Raw genomic sequence first — 22,358 nt, forward strand, 5'->3', positions numbered from 1 at the left:
CAATGTGAGATCAGAGCAGCAAATGAGGGAGTCAGCCAAGACTTGAGGGCAAAGAGCGAGTTCCGGAAGGGGCGAAAAATCCTTCATCCAGAACAGGAAGACCACTTTGACAGAATAGTTACTAGCCGCTAGCGTTGCTCCGGTTCGGCCTGTCTTTGCCGAGAAAGGCCCGCCCTCTCCAACGCTTCTCTTGTTCTTCCCTCGCCAAGGACGAGACTTCTCCCACGACGAAACCCTGGACGTGCCCACCCAGGTGGAACTGCTGATCAAGCAGGCCACCTCCCATGAGAACCTTTGCCAGTGCTACATCGGATGGTGAGTGTGGGGGGGGCGGTTTTTCCGCTGAGCCTCGGCAAGGACCCCGGGGCCTCGCCCGTGGAGAGCACCGAGTTCTGGATAGTACAGGATCTCCTCAGAGGACTCCTCTGTTATTCTAATCAGCTTCTAGCCTGATGGGTTACGTGAAGTGACCTGGCCTTGCCTTATGCCGAGCCGGTCGGGGCCAAGAGCGTTGCTCAATTCATTCAAAGTTTCCTACGTTTTGTGGAGCGCGGAAACGCAGAGGTGGATTTGCAGTAGGAGCCGGCAGTCCCGTTTTATTTCTTGAAACATAAACCGATTGGAACCCAGCTTAAGGGAGGCCTTTCTGGACCTTCCTCCCAAAGGACTTTTCCGCCCCTCTTTAACAGCGTCAGCCGGATAGTAGCGGGAAAAGCCACCTGCGGGTCTTAGGAGCCACAGCAGCCTCCTGTTTAGCTGTAAAATATAGGCCGGTGACCTGGCTGGGAAGACGGCCCATAAATGTCACCTAGGAAGGAGCAGGATGTGACCGCCTCTCCTTGGAGAGGAGGCATCCGATCAGCCAGCCTTGCTGCAGAAGGCTTGGTCCTGCACACGCGTCCCGGTTAAAGCCATCTCTCCGTCATTGGCAGGTCATAACCGATCGCACGGTTCATTACCAGCTGCACGAGGGAAGATATTTCACTTCTTTTTCAGTGTTGGAGATCCAAAAGAATTTTTGAGTGCCAAAAACCCCCTATATAATCTTCCTTCCTTCCTTCCGTCATGGCTGCATCTCTCCTATCCAAGCTTTATGAGCTGACAGTGGGATAGTTTCGTTTCCTTCCTTCCTATTCCCATCTCCTTCCTTCCTTTCCTATCTCCTTCCTTCTTTCCTTCCTTCCTTCCTTCGTTCTTTCCTTCCTTCCTTCCTTCCCATCCCCATCCTTCCTATTCCCATCTCCTTCCTTCCATTTCTATCTCCTTCCTTTACTTACTTACTTACTTCCCATTCCCACCTTTCCTTCCTTCCCTCCCTTTCCCCACTTATGCCATACTTTTCTCACAAATCCCCAAGGAAAGCTCATCTTTCTAAATTCAAAAGTAAAGCTGTCCCAGTTGTGTAGGAACTCCCGGCCAAGTTGTTCCACTGCTTGATGACCGGTCTCTTCTCCTCCAGGTGCCCTTTCTGGTAGCAGAAGACTCGTCTCCAACCCTTTTCCTGGCTCCCTCTCTAGGCTCTGGGATCCCCGGGGGAATCTTTCCCAGAAGCGACGGGGAGTAAAGATGGATGGAGGGTGGAGGGAAAAAAAAAAGGTTTTCTCAAACTTCGGGAGCTGTGGAGGAGGGGGAAAAAAAACGAAGGCTCCCTTTACAAGACACGTCCTCCAAGACATGGCCACGTAATGTCGAGCTATTTCCGGGCCCCAGATCGCCTGGCTTTAGGTGTGAGAAAATGCCGAACGCCTACGAATCAGCCAGACCGCAGTTGAAGTTTGCGAAGCCACATTTGGAGCTTGTTTTGAAGGTTGCACGGAGCGGCAGTTGTCGCTGCGGCGAGGAGCCGGCGGGGAATAAGGAGCCTTGCAGAAGATTTTTATTAGCCGTTATTAGCCGTTGTCCTAACAGCCCGGAAAATGAAGGGACAGTAAAAAGTCCTAACATCGAACGTTACAACATTGGCAAGGATGGAAGAATTAACATCATTTCAGAGGCAACAGAGAATTCAGCCTGTGGTAGAATATCCACCCGTTTCCTCACTACCTTTGACTGTGTCCTTATTCCGTGTGCACTTGGGGGAGACCAAAAATAGTAGCCGTTGAGATGTTCAAAAGCTTTGGAAGGCAAATGGTTTTCCCAATGAAAGACATTGCAAGCAAACTGCGCAAATCAGTTTTGTGTTTCGATGCCTCGTGCTGGCCTAATACATATATATATATATATATATATTGTGACCAATAAAGTCCATCGTGTTGTACGGTCTGGATTCTGGACGTGCTCTCTTTTTTTTTAAAAAAAATGCTCTCTTTCAAGGGGAATGACGAGCAGATAAACTTACCTCCTGCCCACTTCACCCGGTGTCCAGTCCCGCTACTTCACTTTAACTTTCGGGGGAAGAAAAAGGTCGCAAGGACACACCTCTGCTTTTTTGTCTGCCCTCTTGTGTGCAACCTAAGAAGAGCAGAGAACATTTGAACCTGGCTCAGCAGCAGGCACCCGAGCTTCACTTGGGTATAGACCAATGGACGTAATTTCCCCGGCAGGGACACACGCTGAAGTGACAGTGTCTAATGTCTCGGCCGTGTCTGCGGTGCATGGCCTTGTCTAGGGAAAACGGCCCGACGGTGACGCTCGTTTTGGTAATCCTCATCCTTTTGGATTGGCCCCTCTCTTTGGCCATCCTCAGGCACTTCATGAGCTTGGCGCCACAACTCGACTGCTGCCAGTTGAAGTGCTGGCCTTGGTGCTGAAAGAAAATGTGACGGATTCCAGGAGGGACGTTGTGAAAAGTGTGCGAGACCTGCCAGAGAGAGAGAGAGAGAGAGAGAGAGAGAGAGAGAGAGAGAGAGAGAGAGAGAGAGAGAGATTGCCAACATGAGTTGGCTTTGAGACCAACCTCAGCTCTGGGTGGAGAAAGAGGGCAGCCATCCCTGGAGGTCCCCTTGTCTTACCTGACGCCATTCACCGTCGTACTCCGAGTCGTATCTGTATTTGTTCTTGGAGTAATACTCTCGAATGACCTTGAAATCCTCGGACAACAGCTTCACACAAAACTCGTAGTGGCTGTTGTAGCTGCTGTAAAACCTGTCGGGAAGGCAGAGAGAAAAGCTTTGAACCCAGCACCTCCTTGCCCCAGGGTGGCCAGGGAAGGCTTGGCCAAGAGCTTTCGTAAGGAGAAGCAGCTCGGAGTCGGAACAATACAACGGACAGGAGCTCCAGCCCCAATTCTGACTAGCACTCCCGGTCTCCAACCTCTGCCGTTTGACTTGGTTCTGGAATAGCAATAGCCCTGAGATTTATATGCCGCTTTGCAGCGCTTCAAAGGCCTCTCTAAGCGGTTTAACAGAGTCGGCCTGTTGCCCCCAAACAATCTGGGTGTCCTCCTTTTACTGACCTCGGAAGGATGGAAGGCTGAGTTGACCATGAGCCGGTCAGGATCGAACTCCAGACTATGGGGTGAGAATCAAACTGCTGGCAGTCGGCAGAATTAGCCTGCAATACTGCATTCTAACCACTGGGCCACCAGGGCTCTTAGACTGCCTCAAAGAGACGAATTCCTACAGGAGGAACTATGAACCCTGTCAAAGTGGTTTTCCACCTCCTGACAGCCAGCAAAGGGGCTTTCGTCGTCTAGCGCAGCCTCAGCTGAACGTCCAAAGTCTTCCCGTCTTCTTCTTCCCATGGCTCTCTTGTGATGGAAGGGCATTAGGCTGCATCTAGCTGGGAATCCCATCTTTGGACAGATCCCAGCGACCTGATTCCCAGGGTACACAAGCCATCAACCGAGCCCGACCCACTACAGCGGTCAGATTCATAGCGGTTGTGGCTGGCTTCAATATACGGATCTTTAAAAGCTGCCAGATCCCTTAGCGGTTCAAGGAAGCCTGCCCCTTAAGCCCATCTTTTTTTTTACATCTTTCAAGACTTAGCGTCGAGTCGCACGTGTTCCCTGCTTCCTTTGCACCAGGAGTCGATGTTCTGGCCCTTACCAGTCCTTCACCACAATGGTGGGTCTCCCGTTATCCATCAGCTGATCCCAGTAACCTTCATCCTTCAGAGTGATGAGCTGAGACTTTCTGCAGAGCCTGCCACAGAAATTAACAGCAATTAAAGAAATGTACTCCTGAGCTTCCGGAAGCTGGGGAGTGTCGTCAGTCAATAGGTTGGGTCTTAACGAGACATCGGATATTGGAGCAAAGGGAAGCGGGGGTCTAATCGAGCGAGACCGGTCTTTTTTTTAAGTTCCTAGGCCCTGAACAGGAGTAAAAGACAGGAATTTTTTTTTTCCAGCCGTGGCGTTTAATGAACCAGAAAAAAAAATCCAAAGAAAGTAGACAAGCCATTTGGGAATTCACCCTGCCTGATTTAAATCTTAATGCGAGCATTGTTCTGTTGAGTAATCCTAAAATCAAAAGTCTGGTTAGATGGAGTAAACTCCTACAAAGCGACACTCCCCTTTGCATCCCTTGGAGAGAAGGGTGTCTAGCTCGCCTGCCAAGTGTCACAACACCACAAATTCCCACAGGAAGAACTCAGAGGCCTTCCCCGTCAATTACAGGTCAGGATGGACGTAACTGTAGACCTCACCCGTTGTAGACAGCAAAACATTTTTCGACTTCTTGGTAGGGTATGTATTCGTCTTTTATATAAATATTCCTCTGAAGGAAGTCCCAGGCCTGGATCTTTGCCAAATCTTTCTCGAAGACATCTTTAACTTTCCACTGGCCACTCGAAGGGGTGGTCGTATCCCAGGAGTCCAGTCCTTCTGTGAAAAAGCCACAGGAAGCCCAAGGTGAATCATTGCGGGGGGGGCCCCACCTCCATTTGCACATTGATTTCTCTTTTAAGTCTTTGACGACGACGCTCTGTGGAATGAGCTGCAGGTTGTTTGAATTTCAGCTCAAGGCGTTGAGCTTGAGCTTACAAAGCACACCATCTGTGTTCGCCCCTTCCGCTAAATCGGACCCGAATGGGGGAAGCGTGAGGGTGTGAACAGTCGAAAGGGTAAAGCAAGGGGTCTGGGATTACAGGACAGAATGAATATTGTCTTTATTTACATCATTCATATCAGTCCCCAGAGAGGTAGAAGGATCCGGTCAAAATGCCAGAGGGCTATCCCTAATGGTTAAAAATAATCTTCTCTAATTATTATTAGCACTGCCGCTGCTTTTGTTCAAAACTGATTTTTCCCCCCCAACCCTGCGTTGACCCTAGAGCCTTCGTACCCACTCTACCGGCAAGCTGTAGAAAGAGATAGATAGAAAGAAAGAAAAAAGAAGAAGGAAAGAGAGTCTCTATGGAGTTTCTCAGTCAACCAGATGATGGTTGTGCCCCAAAAGTGCTTTTTTCAAGAGGCACCTGGACTTTCTTGTTTTTCTTTGGAAGACGTTTCGCTTCTTCAGCTCGGACTGGATAGTCAGGAATGGAAGGATTTATACTCCTTGCAGAGAGCTGGTCCTTTGCATTCTTTTAGAGAGTCGTTGAGGCCACTTGGGAGTCTTGTCTGTGTCCTCGGGGTCACCTGAGCGGTGCAAATGGGTGCGGAGCCTTCTTGGAACCGCTGAAAGGACTGGGTTGTAGACTGGAGAGAGACGATCTCGTATCCCTCCCCCTCTGTTGAGAGAGGGCTGTCCCATTGGTTCCAAGAAGGCTCCACGCCCATTTGCACTACACCGGACACAGATAAGGCTCCAAGTGGCTTCAACGACTCTCCGAAGCAATGCAAACGACCAGCCGTCCGCAAAGGAATATCAACCCTTCCATTTCCCCACCATCCGGTCAGAGCCGACAAAGCTGCTTGGGCGAGAAGCGAAACGTCTTCAAAGAAGAACAAGGATAGTCCAGTTGCCTCTCGGGGGTGGGGTGGGGTGGGGAAAAGCACCGTTGGGAGAAGTGAAAGAGAGTTCCTTGGGCTTTTGGCCTTTGGCCTTCCGCTCGACCAGCTTTTGTCTCGGCCCTCGGTCTTGGGAAGCCATCTCAGACCCCAGCCTGACCTTCGCGTACCCCCACCCCACCCCCCAGCTGAAGTGGGACTCACCGTCGCCACAAGGGTTCTTGATCAAGTTCTTCTCCATGTGGCAGAAAATGTAGAACGTCTTTGGCATCCTCAGGGTGTCGTCGTCCTGCCGATACTTGCGCTTCCAGAGGACAGGGCTGTCCACCACGTTTCTCCACTGGGAGCAAACCGGCCGGCAGTTCTTGATCAGCTCGTTTATCGGGATCAGGGAGAAAATGGCCAGCAGGATGTCGTTGGGCAGCTCTGGAGCCCCCGCTGCCATGTTTTGGCCAAGGGGGACTAGGAGAGGGATGGACACAGGAGGGGAGGACACGCCGAGCGGGCCACGGGCCACACCTAGATGTGGTAAACAATCCCAAGCAGGCAGATGTTCTCGCAGCTCCTCTTGAGGTGTCCCTCCATCCTCTCCCCCCCACACACACTTTCCTTCAGCCTTCCAAAGCCCGCTCTGGGGCGAAAGGGAGGGGGGGTGTCTTTTGCTTGGGCTCTTTGCTCGAGAAGATCCAAGTTCTGGGTTGAGAAGGCCCTCCCTTCTCGCTTGCCTGGCTCTCAGCTGAGCTTTTACCTGGCTTGGCAGGAAGAGGCAGGTCCCACTCGGCAACAATTGAGTTGCAACTGAAGTGAAACTTTGCAAAGATGTGGCTAGGGGAGCAGAAGGCTTCTCTCCCTCGCTTTGCTGTTCAGGAGGCTGGATGGGTGGGATGGAGTTTGGGGGGGTAGGGGTGGGGGGAAGAGAGCGGCGGCGTGGGCGTGGGCATGTCTGCAAGGAATGCTGCTCGCTCGGTGACGCATGCCCGTCTTCCCATCCTGCGCCCCCCCCCAAAGCTTCCCGGATGCTGTGGAAATTTACCAGGCCTCTCGCTGCCGATGGGGGCACCGTTCCAGACTTTTTAACGGTTTTAACGGAGGTCTCAGCTTGTGAGCGGAGTCAACTGTTACGACTGGAAAGCCGACGTTAGTGAGATGGGTGGAGGATGGATGGATGACGCTTCCTTCTGCCCCTGCCTCTTGACCCCCTCTTATAGCCCTGGCAGGGAGGAGGCTGAAGAATAGTTCAACACTAAACAAACACACACACACACACACAAGCTTTGTCCTAACCAGGGAAAAAAACCACAGCTTTGCTCTGTGGAGCGTGCACGGAGGGGGGTGGGATTCAGCAGTTGGACCAGGGCTCTTCAAACTTGGCCCCTTTGATGACTTGTGGACTACAACTCCCAGCATTCCTCAGCCAGGCACGCTCTTCCAAAACTCAACCCTTCCCACCCCACCCTGTTCCTGACCCTTCCCTCCACAAAGGTAGAAAGATGCAAAAAGAGAGAGAGGGGAGAGAGAGAGAGAGAGAGAGAGAGAAAGCAAGCAAGCATGGGAGATAGTGGTACCCTGAAGCCAGTTCCTCAATGTCTTGGGAGGAGGAAGAGGAGAAATCCCCGACTCATTTGCATAGAATGACGCAAGTTGCTTGACCTTTGTGAGGCAGCAGTGGGAGCTGTTTGTTTGGTTCCTGGAGGTTGACGCACACTGGAGAGGAAGCCGTGATGGACTTTGGCTTTATTGTGTGTTTGCAAACCCGACAGGGACCGCCTGGGTTTTGCAACGAAGTTAGGAAAGGGTTCTCTGCACAGCGGCCATGTGGAAACCAGCCTCTAAGCAGCCGCTCCCAAGGTTTTAAGGTTTTTAAGACGCTTTCGCCAACTTGCCCTGGGCGTTAAAACTTGGGTTGGCACAACCGGCGCTCTTTCAAACGTAGGCAGAGCGCTACCTTCCCTCGAAAATAAAAGGCTGGGCTTGCTTGCCAGGAATTCAAATTTAGATCCTATCCGTTGCCCAGCTTTCAGCCCTTTCAGAGAGGACGCACCAGCAGTACGGGCAGTCCTCAACTTACGACCACGGAGTCCAACATTGCTGCTGCTAAGTGAGTTTCGCCCCGTTTTGCCACCTTTCTTGCCATGCGTCTGAATCACCGCAGCTAATAAGTTAATCTGGATTCCCCCGTTGATTTTGCTCGTCAGAAGGTTTGCCAAAGGGGAAACAGGTGACTTGGGGACACAGCAACGGTCGCAAGTAGGAATCAGTTGCCAAGCATTCAGAATTTTGATCAGGCAATCACAGGGATGCTACGAAGGTCGCAAGTCGGAAAAAACGGTCCTAAGCTCACTTTTTCAGTGCTTGTTGTGACTTTTGACGGTGACTAAATGAAGTGTTAGTGCTGTACCAGTACTACAGTCTACCTCTGAAGATTACACAGTAGGCTAAAGTTTATGAGGTCTAGCACAGAAGTCCGTAGAGAAAGGCATCTAAAATTACTTCCTTTTGCGGCCAACGGTTGAGTCAACTTGTAACCGTTTCCTCTTTTGATAAAGTTTCAAAGTGCAACTTGGGTGTCGGGGAGCCAACGCACAGAAATAAACAGTGGCTCTTACAGAGTTCCTGATTTATCCAAACATTGTCATTTTTTTTTGTCACCTAGACATCCATTCTAAGGAGGTTTTTTTAAATTTAATTTTATACCCACTGTCGCAGAATTCAAAGAAGGCATTCAAAAGCAGACCAGACCGGGTTTGTTTTTTTTTAAAACAAAAAAAATCCCAAGTGACTTTTAATTGTACAAAATAATTCAAAAGCATCAGATGACAGTAAAAGACAGGAGACATTTCCAAAGTGTTTCCAAGTGCGGAATACAGAGAATTGGCAGACATTCATGGCGAGTGGGATTCCAAAGAAAAGATGGCTTTATTCCAACGTTTTTTTAAACATCACATTTAACTACCTCCTTTACTCCACAAAAAATAAAATCAGCCTTCCTTAGGCTGTTCAGACAACTGCCTAAAATAACAGCTTTAGGCCTTTGACAATTTGGCCTGGAACTTCAGAGGGCTTACCTTGAATAGATTTCAAACCAAAACCGCCTCTGAATTTGTCCAAAAGAAGAGAGCATGGGAAGAAAGCAAATTATAAATAGTGAATATTGATCATTAGCAAGTCGCAATCGAGGTGTTTCACACACACTCACACACAGACAAAAAAATCAAACTTCCCTTGTTGCCTGCGTGTATTCTAGCTTCGTATTAGTTCTCGCTTGTCCCGTCGTTGCTCGCGTCACAGAACGAGTGCATGCAAAAGAGCATCTTGTAAAGTTCTCCCTTCAATTTTACGGGAAACCCACGTGGGAATTGCTTCCGTAATCTGTTCCGCTTGCTCTTTTTCCCCCTTTCCCCCGTGATCTGAAAATATCGCCACTGTCCCGTAGAATAATCAGCGGCGTTCACGGTTGTGCGTGCAAGGGGTAAACCTGCAGCGTCAGAGAATACTTAAAAAGCAGAGAACATTCCCTCCCTTTGAAACGGATGCCGAAGCGTAAACGTGCCAAATCAAGAGCCTTGGGCTAGCTAGCCTTTGCGCACACACACACACACACACACACACACACACCGCATCCCATTATACTAAATCAATTGCAATGCTGCTGTTGGTGACTTTCACCTCGGACCGCCAGCCCACTCTGTGTTCAAAATCGACATAGCGCACTCCTCGCGGATAGTTTTCAAAGATGTACGAAACCTACGGAGGAGAGAAAAAAAGGATGAGCCGTTAGGTATGGAGAAGAGGGGAACAGGAGGAGGGATGGGGGAGAAAGTTGCTGTAAAATGCAAATCTACGTTTTGTTTCCAGGGATTAATTTCATAGCTAAAACAGGGGTCTTCCAACGTGGCCCTTGGATGGCTTGTGGACTTCGACTCCCAGAATTCTGGGAGTCGAAGTGCACAAGTCATCCAAGGGCCACGTTTGAAGACCCCTGAGCTAGAACATAAAGAGTTGGAAGGCACACCTTGGAGGTCATCTAGCCCAACCCCCCTGCTCAAGCAGGAGAGTCTATACCAGGGGTCAGGCTGAGGAATTCTGGGAGTCGAAGTCCACAAGTCATCCAAGGGCCACGTTTGAAGACACACACACACACACCCCGGCCTATACCATTTCAGGCAAAGGGATGTCCGTATTTTCATTTTTACCTCACACCATTCTTCCACAATGGGCACTAGTTCTCGGACTTCAAACATCTTGCAGTAATCCCGGAGGACTTGGTCATCAGAAGAGAGCAGCTTCACCGTCAACTGATAGTGGGAATTGTCAACATTAAAATACCTTTTTTTTTTAAACAGAGGAGAAAAAAAACAGGACAGAAGACAAGCATCAGCCGAGCTGCACTCAAAGGCCATTTTGTGCCTGACATAATGTAGAGGGTATTGAATGAGGCAAAAAAACAAAAAAACCCAACTCTTTCGACAGCCTAATGTTGGAAGGGTGAAAAAAAAAAATCTCCCGCCAACCTCAACTTACATCCTCTAGTCTAAAACAGGACTCTCCAATCTTGGCTACTTTTAAGACTTGTGGACTTCAACTCCCAGAATTCTCCAGTCAGCCATTTCCCACAGGTCTTTAAAGCGGCCCATGTTGGAGAGGCCGGTTCTAGAACGAGAACACGGAAATTCTCATTTAACTAGCTATTCTCTGCTCTCTGAGCTTTGGGCAAGAAGAAGCCAGCCTAGCCCCCAAGCCTATTTGGCACGCAGTAAGGACTAGAAATAGGGACGCGGTGGCTCAGTGGGTTAGGACGCTGAACTTGTCGATCGGAAGGTCGGCAGTTTGGCGGGTCGAATCCCGAGTGCCGCGTAGCAGAGTGAGCTCCTGTTACTCGTCCCAGCTTCTGCCCACCTAGCAGTTCGAAAGCACGTAAAAATGCAAGTAGAAAAATAGGGACCACTACGGTGGGAAGGTAACAGCGTTCCATGCGCCTTTGGCGTCTAGTCATGCCGGCCACATGACCACGGAGACGTCCTCGGACAAGCGCTGGCTCTTCGGCTTTGAAACGGAGATGAGCACCGGCCCCTAGAGTCGGAAACGACTAGCACGCATGTGCGGGGGAACCTTTACCTTTAAGGACTAGAAACTTTAATTTCTTCTTCTCCTCCTCCAGCGAAATGAAACATTTGGGGAAGCAGAGTTGTCAAGAGAATATCTGGAACCCATTCATCATCTTGCGCCCACTATTGTTGTTGTTATTATATTATTAAACATGAAACTCAGTCAACTGAACACTCAAATTGACTGGCACTAATGGTTGACACGGGTTGCTGCCAGAATCCTAAGTGGTATTATTATTATTATTATTATTATTATTATTATTAATTATTATTATTATTATTATTATTATTATTATTATTATTATTAATTATTCATAAAACTGGAAACTCAGTCAACTGAACACTCAAATTGACTGGCACTAATGGTTGACACGGGTTGCTGCCAGCATCCTAAGTGGTGGTATTATTATTATTAGTATTAGTATTAGTATTAGTATTCATAAAACATGAAACTCAGTCAACTGAACACTCAAATTGACTGGCCTTCTTCTTCTTCTTCTTCTTCTTCTTCTTCTTCTTATTATTATTATTATTATTATTATTATTATTATTATTATTATTATTATTATTATTATTATTATTACTATTATTACTATTATTATTATTGCAATCAACTCACCAATCCCTCACTGTGATTTTGGGCTTCATTTCATCCATCACCCAGTTTGGGATTCCTTTGTCCTTCAAAGTGACACGTTGCCTCTTCTTGACAAAAAACCTGCAGAGAGGCAGAAATGCAGAAAGGCCATCCTTGCCTGCGGAGGGCCCTGCAGCCCCTGACTCTTGCGACCCACTTTAAAATACCTCAGGCCATGATCCTGGTGCCACATCGGTACGAAGCAAGTCCTGACCGTGTCTGGGAGAGGAGATTTCCTTTTCCTTTGAAATATCTTGTGAAAATGCCTCTTCAACCCTCTGGGGACATCCTCAGGCATCCAGTCTGCCATCCAGTCGGCGGGACACAGTTCCCAATATCTCAGCCCCGCTGCAGGGAGGGAGAAAAAGAAAGAAAGAAAGAAAGAAAAAAGGAAACTCAACAAGAGATCACCAAGTGTTGAAACTGGCCCACCCGGTTCTGGCCTGTGTCTCTCCTTTTCCCTCTGATGGATGGCTTTGTAGACGGCATCCTCGAAGCGCTCCCCGCCTGCTGAAAGCTAGCTTCTCAGGGGAAGCCTTCCACCCTCACCCATCTTTCTCGAAACAAAAGCAGTGCGGGCTCCCTGTTCCCAAAGGGCGTGTGTGTCCGTTTTAACGCTGCAGGAATCGTCGTCCGGCTCCCAAGAGCCCCTTCATCGGGGACCAACCTCTTCCGCAAACGTTCCTCAGGAGATTCCTCTTGCTCAAGCTGAAGTAAAAAGCCCGCCAGTCCAGACGGCCGCCCTCCAGCTGCTCCAGGTGCAAGTTGAGTCGCTCGCATTTCTGCTTCCAGACCACGGGAAGATCCACCAGGTCACGCCACCGTTTGCAGACCAGCCGGCAGTGGTGGATCAGGTCCCTCTTGGGAACCCAGGACAACACTTCCAGCAAGACGTCGTCCGGCAGGTCCAGCAGGGCCAATTCCTTCCCTTCTGGAGAACTGAGGGTTCAACCAGACATCATGAGGACTAGCGCCCCCTCGCCTCCCAAGGACAACCGAACCAACGTCGTTAACAGGGAGAGCGGGCCAAAAGGGCCTCTCTGGCTCCTAAAGCTCCTAAAGGTACAGGAAAGCGGGCCACTCTGAACACGCTCAGAGACACCGCGGGGATTTCGGGGAAGAGGGGCATTTGGCCCGGCTGCCTCCCACCCACCCCTCCTGCAGGCATTGAAGGAGCCCTGATTGCTTGTGTTGGAAAAGTTTGTGGGGGGTGGGGGAGGCAAGAGCAAACAGACCCCAGGGCTACTCCGCTTGGCCTCCTTTCCTTTCCTGCTGGGCTGCTCCCTCCCTCCCTCCCTAACTTCGGGGTTCACCTGGGCCGGGAAGGCGGTGAGCGATGTCGGCGGCAGTAGCAGCAGGCGGGGGTGACCAGGGGGGACATGGGTCGGTCCTGGCCGCGGCGGTTGGTCGGTAAACGGGTGGCTCCGCCGTAATGTCAGGCAGCCCAGCTGATCTCAGGGTGGGCGTGGCCACTGGGAGGCGTGGCCAGCGAAGGGGCGGGGCATCGCCTTGGGGGCAGGAGGGCGGGTCCGATTGCTGCGCAGAGAAGAATGGGGAGGGGGAAGGAGGGCTTGCAGGCCCCTCCCTTCTCCCCAAACCCTGGAGGGGTCCAGCTCCCATCATCCCCAGCCGGCCCAGTCTTTCCGCAGAGGAAGCAAGCGGGACTGGGCGGAGGGTGCGCGTTTGGGGCGGTGGGGAGGATAGCTTCCCACCCCACCCACCGATCTTCTTTTTTTTTTTTTTGCAAAAGCTGCTAAGCGCCGGGAGGGGCTTGGTTGGCCGAGCCCTCTGAGCATGTGCAGAGTGTGCCCGGAAACTGCCCCCCTCCCCACAAACTCGGATTTACCTCTTTCGGGGGCCGGCAAGGGACGTTTTTCTGGGTTCCCGCTCAGGCAATGTAAGTTTTTTTTGGGGGGGGGACTTTTGGCAAGGGCGGAGAGTGGAGGCGATATAGTTTTAAAAGTTCGGCTGGCTGGGGAATTCTGGGAGTTGAAGTCCACGGGTCTTAAAAAGTTGCCCAGGTTGGGGACCCCTTAGACTACACCAGGGGTAGGCAACCTCGGCTCTTTTATGTCTCATGGACTTCAACTCCCAGAATTCCTGAGTCAGCTATGCTGACTCAGGAATTCTGGGAGTTGAAGTCCATGAGTCATAAAAGAGCCGAGGTTGCCTGCCCCTGGACTAGACCAAGTGCTGTTTTTAATCGCTTTTTGTTTCGCTTTCCCTTCTCGCCCGCCTTCCTGGCAAACCGGCCAATCCGCTTCCTCGGCCCAGCAGATAAGCACGGCGTTAAGCCAATAGCAACGGCAAGCGCATGATCCTCGGCCCCGCCTTTGCGAGTCTCTCTCTCTCTCCTCGCCGTTCCGCCCACAAAAAGGCGGGGCTGGGGATTAAACAATAGAGCCAAGTAAGAGGGAGCCCCGCCCACCTGCCTCTTTAAAGGCAAACGTTAGATCGCGCATGTGCGATCTATGGTTGAGGAAAAGTTCCTTTCCCCCCCCCCACCTCCACGTTGAGAAGCCAACGTCTCGCGCGTGCGCGCCTGAAGGCCAAACGGAGGCTCCCTCTTTTACCGTAATATCCAGTATAGGTGCGCGCTTTCCCCCCCCCCCTCAACGTCAGTGTAAACCCGGCTAAATCTTCAAACTCGGCCCTTTTATGACTTCTGGGAGTTGAAGTCCACAAGTCCATAAAAGGGGCCAAGTTTGAAGAAACACCGTCCCCCGGTGTAAAAGAAATAAAGATTATCGGCCGTTTGTACTTTGACAATAAAGGTTTATTTAGTCCCGGTAGTCGAATTCACCTCGACCGACGCTTAGGCCTCACTACCGTATTTCATAGAATAGAGGCCGGCCGTGCTTTATGTCTCCCCCTCCTCCTCCTCCTCCTCCTCCTGTAAATGCATTTTATTTTTCCTCATTCGGCACGAGGTCGAAATAACAGGGGGTTTTTTGGGGTGGGGTCCCCCTTTTTTTTCATTCCCGGGGGGCTGGGGGAGAAAGAAGCGCGTCGCCCCTGAGGAGAGGCGGAACGACGGGCCGCGGGCTCCGGGTTCCCGCCAGGAGCCTTTGGCAGGCCCAACGGCCCTCCCTCCCCGGCCAGGGCCCGGAGGCGGCGGTAGGGAGACGCTTCCCGGGGAAACAGCCGCGCCGTCCCGCCTGGTGAGTCCCGGCGCGCCCGGCCTCGGAGCCCCAGGCCCATCGTCCCCAGCCGGAGGAGGAGGAGGGGGGTGCTGTCGGCACCCCCGCCCCCCCAAAAATCAGAAAACAGAATAAAATAGGAAACAGAATAGAATAGAGAATAAAATAGGGAGTAGAATAAAGTAGGGAATAGAATAGAAAATAAAATAAAATAGGAAATAGAATAGAGAATAAAATAGGAAATAGAATAGAATAGAGAATCAAATAGGGAATAGAATAGAATAGAATAGAATAGGGAATAGAATAGGGAATAGAATAGGGAATAGAATAGAAAATAAAATAGGAAATAGAATAGAGAATAAAATAGGAAATAGAATAGAATAGAGAATCAAATAGGGAATAGAATAGAGAATAGAATAGGGAATAGAATAAAGTAGGGAATAGAATAGAAAATAAAATAAAATAGGAAATAGAATAGAGAATGAAATAGGAAATAGAATAGAAAATAGAATCAAATAGGGAATAGAATAGAGAATAAAATAGGAAATAGAATCAAATAGGGAATACAATAGAATAGAAAATAGAATCAAATAGGGAATAGAATCAAATAGGGAATAGAATAGGAAATAGAATAAAATAGGGTTTAGAATACAATAGAAAATAGAATAAAATAGGAAATAGAATCAAATAGGGAATAGAATAGGAAATAGAATAAAATAGGGAATAGAATAGAAAATAGAATAAAATAGGGAATAGAATAGAATAGAAAATAGAATAAAAATAGGAAATAGAATAAAATAGGGAATAGAATAGAATAGGGAATAGAATAAAATAAGAAATAGAATAAGATAGGAAATAGAATAGAATAGAATAACAGAGTTGGAAGGGACCTTGGAGGTCTTCTAGTCCAACCCCCTGCTCAGGCAGGAAACCCTACAGCATTTCAGACCAACGGTTGTCCAGTCTCTTCTTAAAAAACTTCCAGTGTTGGAGCATCCACCACGTGTGGTGGCAAGTCGTTCGACTGGATAATTGTTCTCACTGTCAGGAAGTTTCTCCTTAATTCCAGGTTGCTTGCTTCCTTTTATTAATTCCCATCCATTCTTTCTCGTCCTGCCTTCAGGTGCTTTGGAGAATAGGAATAGGAAACTTTCATTTGGCCAAGTGTGATTAGACCCACAAGGAATTTGTCTCCGGTGCAGAACCTCTCAAGGTAAATGCAAAGCAAACAGAGTAATAAACGAAGAGAAGGGCGGTATACAAATTTAATAAATAAATAAATAAATAAATTATGATTAATTATAATAGGACTAATAGGGACGCGGTGGCTCAGTGGGTTAGGACGCTGAGCTTGTCGATCAGATGGTCAGCAGTTTGGCGGGTCGAATCCCGAGCGCCGCGTAACAGAGTGGAGCCCCTGTGACTCGTCCCAGCTTCTGCCAACCTAGCAGTTCGAAAGCACATAAAAAATGCAAGTAGAAAAATAGGGACCGCTCCGGTGGGAAGGGAACAGCGTTCCGTGCGCCTTTGGCGTCTAGTCATGCCGGCCACATGACCACGGAGACGTCCTGGGACAAGCGCTGGCTCTTCGGCTTTGAAACGGAGATGAGCACCGGCCCCTAGAGTCGGAAACGACTAGCACGCGTATGCGGGGGAACCTTTACCTTATAATAGGACTAAACGTTAATTACAAATAATATTGTGCCAATAAGAGTGGGGAGTAGAGAAGATGCAAAGGATAATAATACGTGTGATCTTCGACTTTTTTAAAAAAAGTGTCAGCTGAGCTGTTGTTATGTCGGGAGGTGGCCCTTCCACGCAGAAACACACGCTTTGGTATGGAGGGTTTTGTTCATTTTTTTTAACGGCTGGGTTGTTGATTTTACACCACTTTTTGAGAAATGCCGCCTTTGCAGGGGGTTTAATTGATATTTAAATATTACCAAGCCATTGAACCAGCAGCACGCCAGCAGAGGTGAGGAAAAAGCAACCTGCCTTCTCGTTGGCATGGTGTCTTAGCTGCAACTCAGCCGGCCTCAGATGACATGGGGAATTAGTTCATCCAGTTGGATCCTTCAGGTCTGGCGACTAATCTATCCGGTTCTCCTTCACCGCGTTTCTCCCAGATTTGCAGTTAAGAACTCTCCTGATTACGTGATCCAGCTGTGCGATTAGACAGCGTCTGGCTTCCGATACAGAGCCGGTTGATCTGCATAATCCAGGGCCGCTAATTTCAACTTGCCGAGCCCTTTTTTTTTTTTTTTTTTTGAACGCCTCTGCAGCTCCCTGGGTGAAAAACGTCCGATTTGCGCAGAACAGATTTCAACCCTTCCAGGTAAGGCTCTAGTTTGGGATTTGGGAGCGCTGCTTCTGGTCCAGAAGACTGCAGTGGCCTTTGAAGGTTTTGATCTTCCAACTCCCATCTTCCTAGCCGCCAGCGTGGCTAGTAGTAGTCGAAGAGTGTTGGAAGTTGCCCCCGGCCTTTTAAGAGAGGATCTCTGTGCTAAATGATATGGTAGAAGGCTGTACCTTATACGAGTTTTTGGTGTGTGTGTGTTGTTTTTTTAAAAAAAGGGAAATTTGTACTTTTTTAATATATCTTTGATTTTTTGGCTCAGAAAATCCTTTGTGCTGAAACAAGTTGGTCAAGTTCAAAGTCGGTTGAGTTTCCACGGGGTGGAGGAAGATTGATAGCCTTCTTGTTCCTGCTGAATTACCTCGTTCCTCTCCATTAGCTGCGCTGAGTGGCTGCTGGGAATCGTAGTCCCACCGCTTTTGGAAAGCCCTTACTATTTTGAAAAAAGACATTATCTCGCTTTTCTCTGAAATTCCCCGCTGGGAAAGGAGGGCTGGGACCCCTCTCTGTTTTCCTTCCTTCCTTCCTTCCTTCCTTCCTTCCTTCCTTCCTTCTTTTCTTTTCTTTTCTTTTCTTTTCTTTTTCTCCATCCACTTGGAATTCTTGAAGCATGCGGGAGCCGTGCAAACATCCTTGCATCACCCATATTTGAGAGCAGCGTTCAGGGTGAATGAGACCACTGCAAGCCTTGAGTTGACTTTCTTGGCCTTGAACAAAGTAAAGGCTTTATGAGCGTGAGTGAGACTTCAGGGGGAGGCCATTTTTTTGGGGGGGCACCTCTTAAAAGGGGGTGAAATCAGACTTCTGAATGAGCCAGGCAGCTATTTCACTCCCCTAAGGGTCAATGAAGGAACACAAGTCTACACAAGGGCAGTTTTTTTCTCCCTGTGCCATCACTCTGCTAAACAACTAATTCCCACAAGACTTGTCAAGGTACCTACCGGTAGTAGGGCTGGAGTACTGTTATCCTTCTCATTTTTCCTATTACCTAACTCCTTGTCTTCTTGCGACTATAACTTTGCGGGCTTGTGTCTGATGATTTATATTGTTTTATTTAGTACCTTATCATGATTTATGTCGTTGGCTTATTTAGCATCCAATAACTATCAGTGAGCGGTGTTGTATCTTACGATTTATGAGGAATGTTTTTTTTTATGATTATAATTGCGATTTATCATTTGTTGCCTGTATATGTACACGGGAGGCAAATTCCTTGGGCGTCCAGTCATACTTGGCCAATAAAGAATTCAAAATTCTCTCTCTCTCTCTCTCTCTCTCTCTCTCTCTCTCTCTCTCTCTCTCTCTCTCTCTCTCTCTTTCTCTCTTTCTCTCTTTCTCTCTTTCTCTTTCTCTCTTTCTCTTCCTTTGCCAAACGTACTTAACAAACTCATTTAACTAAATCACTTGCAATTAGCAACCAATGGCTTACTATCAGTTGCATGGTGGATTCACAGTTTCACACACATTACAGCAATTAGTTAAATTAGGTATTTATTAAGCTATCTCTGTTTCTCAGTCATTGACTGAAGAGGGGCAGACGTAGACACTGACCTGAACATAGAACACATTTTTTATAATTTAATTGTCTTGATTTTGTCCACTTGCTTCCTTGGCTTGGCTTTCCCCCCCCCCACCCCCCCATAGCTCTTTCAGTTCAGTTCCTGGAGACTTTGAAAAGCATGTCTTCACCCGGGAAAGTCTCATTCCTCTTTCCCTCCTTGCCGGATTTGCCCACCTTTTCCTGACCCAAATGTACAGGAGTCCATATAGTGTCTCCTTTCTTCCCTGAAGCCGTTAATAATAATAATAATAATAATAATAATTGGCAATTGCACACAATTTCTTTCCTTCCTTCCTCAGCTCAGCTCTCGGCACCTGTCCTCAGAGGAGCGTGTCCAGCCATGGAAATGGAAGAGGAGATGGAGAAGATCAACATAGGGGCGGAAAGCCTACAGAACAGCGAGGCCAACGAAGAAGGAGGCCCATCCCGCAGCTGGCCTCATAAATGTGCCTCCTATGTCCTGGCTCTCCGACCCTGGAGCTTCAGCGCCTCCCTCACCCCTGTGGCTCTGGGGAGCGCTCTGGCTTACCGTTCCCAGGGCACCCTCGACCTGGGGCTCCTAGTGGGCAGCGCCGTCACCGTCTTGGCAGTCCACGGAGCCGGCAACCTCGTGAACACCTACTATGACTTTTCCAAGGGCATCGATCACAAGAAGAGCGACGACCGGACTCTGGTGGATCAGATCTTGGAGCCTCAGGATGTGGTGCGGTTTGGGGTCTTCCTATACACTTTGGGTTGCATCTCGGCCGCGTTCCTCTATTGCTTCTCCACTCTCAAGTTGGAACACCTGGCCCTGATTTACTTCGGAGGACTCTCCAGCTCTTTTCTATACACGGGAGGTAAGCCGTGCTTCTCCGGGTGGTCTCCCTTCCAGACTGTGGGACACAGGAGGGGGTGGTGGAAATCTGCGTCCCATCAGGACTCCAGTCGTGGGCAGCTGCAATCCTTGACTTACGGCCCCAGTTGACTCCCCAACCTTTTGGTGGCTAAGGGAAGCGTTGGTTCAAATGGGCTTTGCTCCGTTTTGCAACCGTTCTCGCCACCGTTGATAAGCGAATCGCTTCAGTTGTCAAGTTAGCCAGGCGGTTGTGAAGTGAGTCTGGTCGCACAAGGGGATCCCCATGACCCATAGGGCACTGCAACCCTCATAAATACATGCCAGTTGCCCAGCGTCTGAATTTTGATCCCGCGACAGGGGGGCGGGGGGGGCATGCTGCAATGGTTGCGAGTGTGGAAAAAACGGTCGTAAGTCCCTTTTTCCCGTGCCGTTGTAACTTTGAACGGTCCCCAAACGAACTGCCGCAAGTCAAAGGCAACCTGTATTAGGAGATGCTCCCTAATAGCGAGAGGGCTGTTGGTCAGGGGAACCTTCTGCCTCATGAGAAGCAAAGATCGGTGAAGGAGAATATTTGTAGCTAGAGGATTGAACTGTTGACCCGAACTAGGTAAAGTTACCAGTGCTAGTAAGGAGTGCTGTTTGCTGTCAGTTTATATTCTGCTGTCTTGCCTGTCTGGGTGGGTGGGGAATCCCTAAGACTACACCCATCCACCCACCCACCCACGCAGGCAAGACAGCAGAATATAAACTGACAGCAAACAGCACTCCTTACTAGCACTGGTAACGTTACCTAGTTCGGGTCATGAAATGTCTGCAAGAAAACCACCCAGCTCAGAGAGCACCAAGGACCCCACAATTTTCTTCCTCCTCCTCCTCCTCCTCCTCCTCCTCCTCCTCCTCCTCCTCCTCCTCCTCCTCCTCCTCTGTAGCACTGATGACGTTACCCAGTTGGGTCATGAAACGTCTGCAAGAAAACCACCCAGCTCAGAGAGCACCAAGGACCCCACAATTTTCTTCCTCCTCCTCCTCCTCCTCCTCCTCCACCACCTCCTCCTCTGTAGCACTGATGACGTTACCCAGTTGGGTCATGAAACGTCTGCAAGAAAACCACCCAGCTCAGAGAGAACCAAGGACCCCACAATTTTCTTCCTCCTCCTCCTCCTCCTCCTCTGTAGCATTGATGACGTTATCCAGTTGGGTCATGAAACGTCTGCAAGAAAACCACCCAGCTCAGAGAGTACCAAGGGCCCCACTGTCCTCCTCCTCCTCCTCCTCCTCCTCCTCCTCCTCCTCCTCCTCCTCCTCCTCCTCCTCCTCTGTAGCACTGATGACGTTACCCAGCTGAGTCATGATACGTCTGCAAGAAAACCACCCAGCTCAGAGAGCACCAAGCCCACCCCCCCACCCCCCAGAAGCAGAGGTCCCTTCTCTGCCGCAGGCCTTTAACTTCCCCTCCTTGTCGTTGCTTACAGGCATCGGATTTAAGTACGTCGCCCTCGGCGACCTGGTCATCCTGATCACCTTTGGGCCCCTGGCCGTGATGTTCGCCTATGCCCTCCAGGTGGGCTACCTGTCCATCTCGCCCTTGCTCTACGCCGTGCCCTTGGCCCTCAGCACCGAGGCCATCCTACACAGCAACAACACCCGGGATGTGGAGTCCGACCGGCAGGCCGGCATAGTCACCCTGGCCATTCTCATCGGCCCCACCCTGTCTTACGTCCTCTACACCAGCTTGCTGTTCCTGCCGTACCTCATCTTCTGCGTCCTGGCCACGCGCTACACCGTCAGCATGGCTCTGCCCCTCCTCACCCTCCCCATGGCCTTTTCCTTGGAAAGGCAGTTCCGGAGCCAAAGCTTTCTCAAGATCCCGCAAAGGACAGCCAAGCTCAACCTCCTGTTGGGACTTTTTTACGTCTTCGGCATCCTTCTGGCTCCCCCTGGCTCCCTCCCCAAGCTCTAGAGAGACGTGAGGGGAGCGTAAGGTTCCCTGGAAATAATTCTTTCCCCCACCCCCCCAAAAAAGGCTTCCCAAAACACACACACAGGCAAACGTATATACATACAGGCACAGGTATCTCTACGTATGCATCTACACACGCCTGAGTTTATAATCTTCACCAAACTGCACAAGGGTTTGTTGTTCCCCCCCCCCCCCTGATCTGCGAACGTCAGATTTCTTTTTCCCCCGGGGAGAAATTGTCTTTATAAAGTTCTGGGTTTTTTTGAATTTGGCTTTCAACTGGTTGCCCTTGTTTCCTTCCTTTGTCTGCATTTCCTAAATCCAAAGGTTTTCGCCTCCCAGGGTAGAACTCCGCAAGGCCACGTGATAGAAATCCCTTTTAAAATAAGATTTATTTATTTTTATTTTGGGGGTGGGGGTTGGGGGGAACGCCACACCGGCCAGACTAAAAAAAAACAAAAAAAACGCTAAAGCAAGTTAATCATCCCATCTAATGCATTTCTCCCACCCACCCCTCCCCCAAGTGTCTACTTTCCAGTCGTAAAGTTGGGCTTTCCTATTGCAAGGAGCACTAGAGATTTCTTGTGGTGCTTTAGGGAAAAAAATGACCGGGTCGCTTCCCTGCTCTTCTCAACGTTGGGAGGCTGGATCCAGTACCAGATCTCCCTCCTTTAGAGTTCAGGTGTTGCCACTGTCTTCTTTGACTGACGAATGCCACACCTCACCAACAGAAGACGTGGTGACACACACACACACACACACACCCCCGCTGGAAATGTTGCAATTGTTCACGTTTGCTGTGAACATGGCAGTCCAGGTTGGCTGTCAACCTGGGCCCGCATGTTCCCTCCCATCGCTCCCCATCCATCAAGTTGCTGGCCAGAAGAGTCCTTGAGAAGAGTCAAGATAAGGGTCCACCGGGCGTCAT

General features: G+C 49.5%; 4 protein-coding genes across 9 annotated transcripts in view; 2 read left to right on the forward strand and 2 right to left on the reverse strand.

Annotated features, from left to right (window-relative positions):
• MTOR (mechanistic target of rapamycin kinase) overlaps window positions 1-1,927 on the forward strand; it is a 51,481-nt gene extending 49,554 nt beyond the window's left edge. Inside the window, exons 50-51 of the mRNA XM_083375552.1 lie at window positions 210-315; window positions 1,460-1,927. Of these exons, the coding sequence (XP_083231678.1) occupies window positions 210-315; window positions 1,460-1,475 (122 nt within the window). The 3' untranslated portion in view covers window positions 1,476-1,927. The remainder of the gene's footprint in view (window positions 1-209; window positions 316-1,459) is intronic.
• Window positions 1,928-2,424: 497 nt separating this feature from the next.
• Window positions 2,425-6,912, reverse strand: LOC310647938 (F-box only protein 44-like). Its single transcript, XM_083375554.1, has 5 exons — window positions 6,038-6,912; window positions 4,588-4,765; window positions 3,990-4,085; window positions 2,952-3,084; window positions 2,425-2,800 (listed from the first exon to the last, which is right to left on the reverse strand). Exons 1-5 carry the CDS (start codon window positions 6,276-6,278, stop codon window positions 2,504-2,506), a joined length of 945 nt encoding a protein of 314 aa, XP_083231680.1. The 5' UTR covers window positions 6,279-6,912; the 3' UTR covers window positions 2,425-2,503.
• On the forward strand, window positions 4,724-21,693 carry UBIAD1 (UbiA prenyltransferase domain containing 1). 6 transcript variants are annotated; one of them, XM_083375547.1, is made up of 5 exons: window positions 4,724-4,792; window positions 15,839-15,928; window positions 16,998-17,050; window positions 18,932-19,471; window positions 20,943-21,693. In XM_083375547.1, exons 4-5 carry the CDS (start codon window positions 18,973-18,975, stop codon window positions 21,428-21,430), a joined length of 987 nt encoding a protein of 328 aa, XP_083231673.1. In that variant the 5' UTR covers window positions 4,724-4,792; window positions 15,839-15,928; window positions 16,998-17,050; window positions 18,932-18,972; the 3' UTR covers window positions 21,431-21,693. The 6 variants fall into 6 exon arrangements, with proteins under 6 accessions (XP_083231673.1, XP_083231672.1, XP_083231671.1 ...); XM_083375546.1 differs by lacking the exon at window positions 4,724-4,792 and adding an exon at window positions 12,974-13,472; XM_083375545.1 differs by lacking the exon at window positions 4,724-4,792 and adding an exon at window positions 13,779-14,736 and having other exon boundaries at window positions 16,842-17,050.
• LOC310647935 (F-box only protein 44-like) lies at window positions 8,584-13,677 on the reverse strand. Its single transcript, XM_083375551.1, has 7 exons — window positions 13,422-13,677; window positions 12,889-13,111; window positions 12,243-12,514; window positions 11,743-11,923; window positions 11,558-11,656; window positions 10,027-10,159; window positions 8,584-9,577 (listed from the first exon to the last, which is right to left on the reverse strand). The coding sequence occupies exons 2-7, from the start codon at window positions 12,954-12,956 to the stop codon at window positions 9,458-9,460; spliced, it is 873 nt and encodes a 290-aa protein (XP_083231677.1). The 5' UTR covers window positions 12,957-13,111; window positions 13,422-13,677; the 3' UTR covers window positions 8,584-9,457.
• Window positions 21,694-22,358: the final 665 nt, after the last annotated feature.

The sequence above is a fragment of the Vipera ursinii genome (assembly GCF_947247035.1).
Source record: "Vipera ursinii genome assembly, chromosome: 17".
NCBI lineage: Eukaryota > Metazoa > Chordata > Lepidosauria > Squamata > Viperidae > Vipera > Vipera ursinii.

What these genes read in the sequence shown, in the direction of transcription:
- LOC310647938 (XM_083375554.1), bottom strand. Translation starts at nt 6,278, where the DNA reads ATGGCAGCGGGGGCTCCAGAGCTGCCCAACGACATCCTGCTGGCCATT. An exon ending in CAAGAACCCTTGTGGCGACG is followed by an intron (nt 4,766 to 6,037) that starts GTGAGTCCCACT and finishes GCTTTTTCACAG; the next exon opens with AAGGACTGGACTCCTGGGAT. An exon ending in ACCATTGTGGTGAAGGACTG is followed by an intron (nt 3,085 to 3,989) that starts GTAAGGGCCAGA and finishes CCTTCCCGACAG; the next exon opens with GTTTTACAGCAGCTACAACA.
- LOC310647935 (XM_083375551.1), bottom strand. Translation starts at nt 12,956, where the DNA reads ATGTCCCCCCTGGTCACCCCCGCCTGCTGCTACTGCCGCCGACATCGC. An exon ending in CACCAGGATCATGGCCTGAG is followed by an intron (nt 11,657 to 11,742) that starts GTATTTTAAAGT and finishes GCCTCTCTGCAG; the next exon opens with GTTTTTTGTCAAGAAGAGGC. An exon ending in AAAATCACAGTGAGGGATTG is followed by an intron (nt 10,160 to 11,557) that starts GTGAGTTGATTG and finishes TAAAAAAAAAAG; the next exon opens with GTATTTTAATGTTGACAATT.
- UBIAD1 (XM_083375547.1), top strand. Translation starts at nt 18,973, where the DNA reads ATGGAAATGGAAGAGGAGATGGAGAAGATCAACATAGGGGCGGAAAGC. An exon ending in CTCTTTTCTATACACGGGAG is followed by an intron (nt 19,472 to 20,942) that starts GTAAGCCGTGCT and finishes CGTTGCTTACAG; the next exon opens with GCATCGGATTTAAGTACGTC.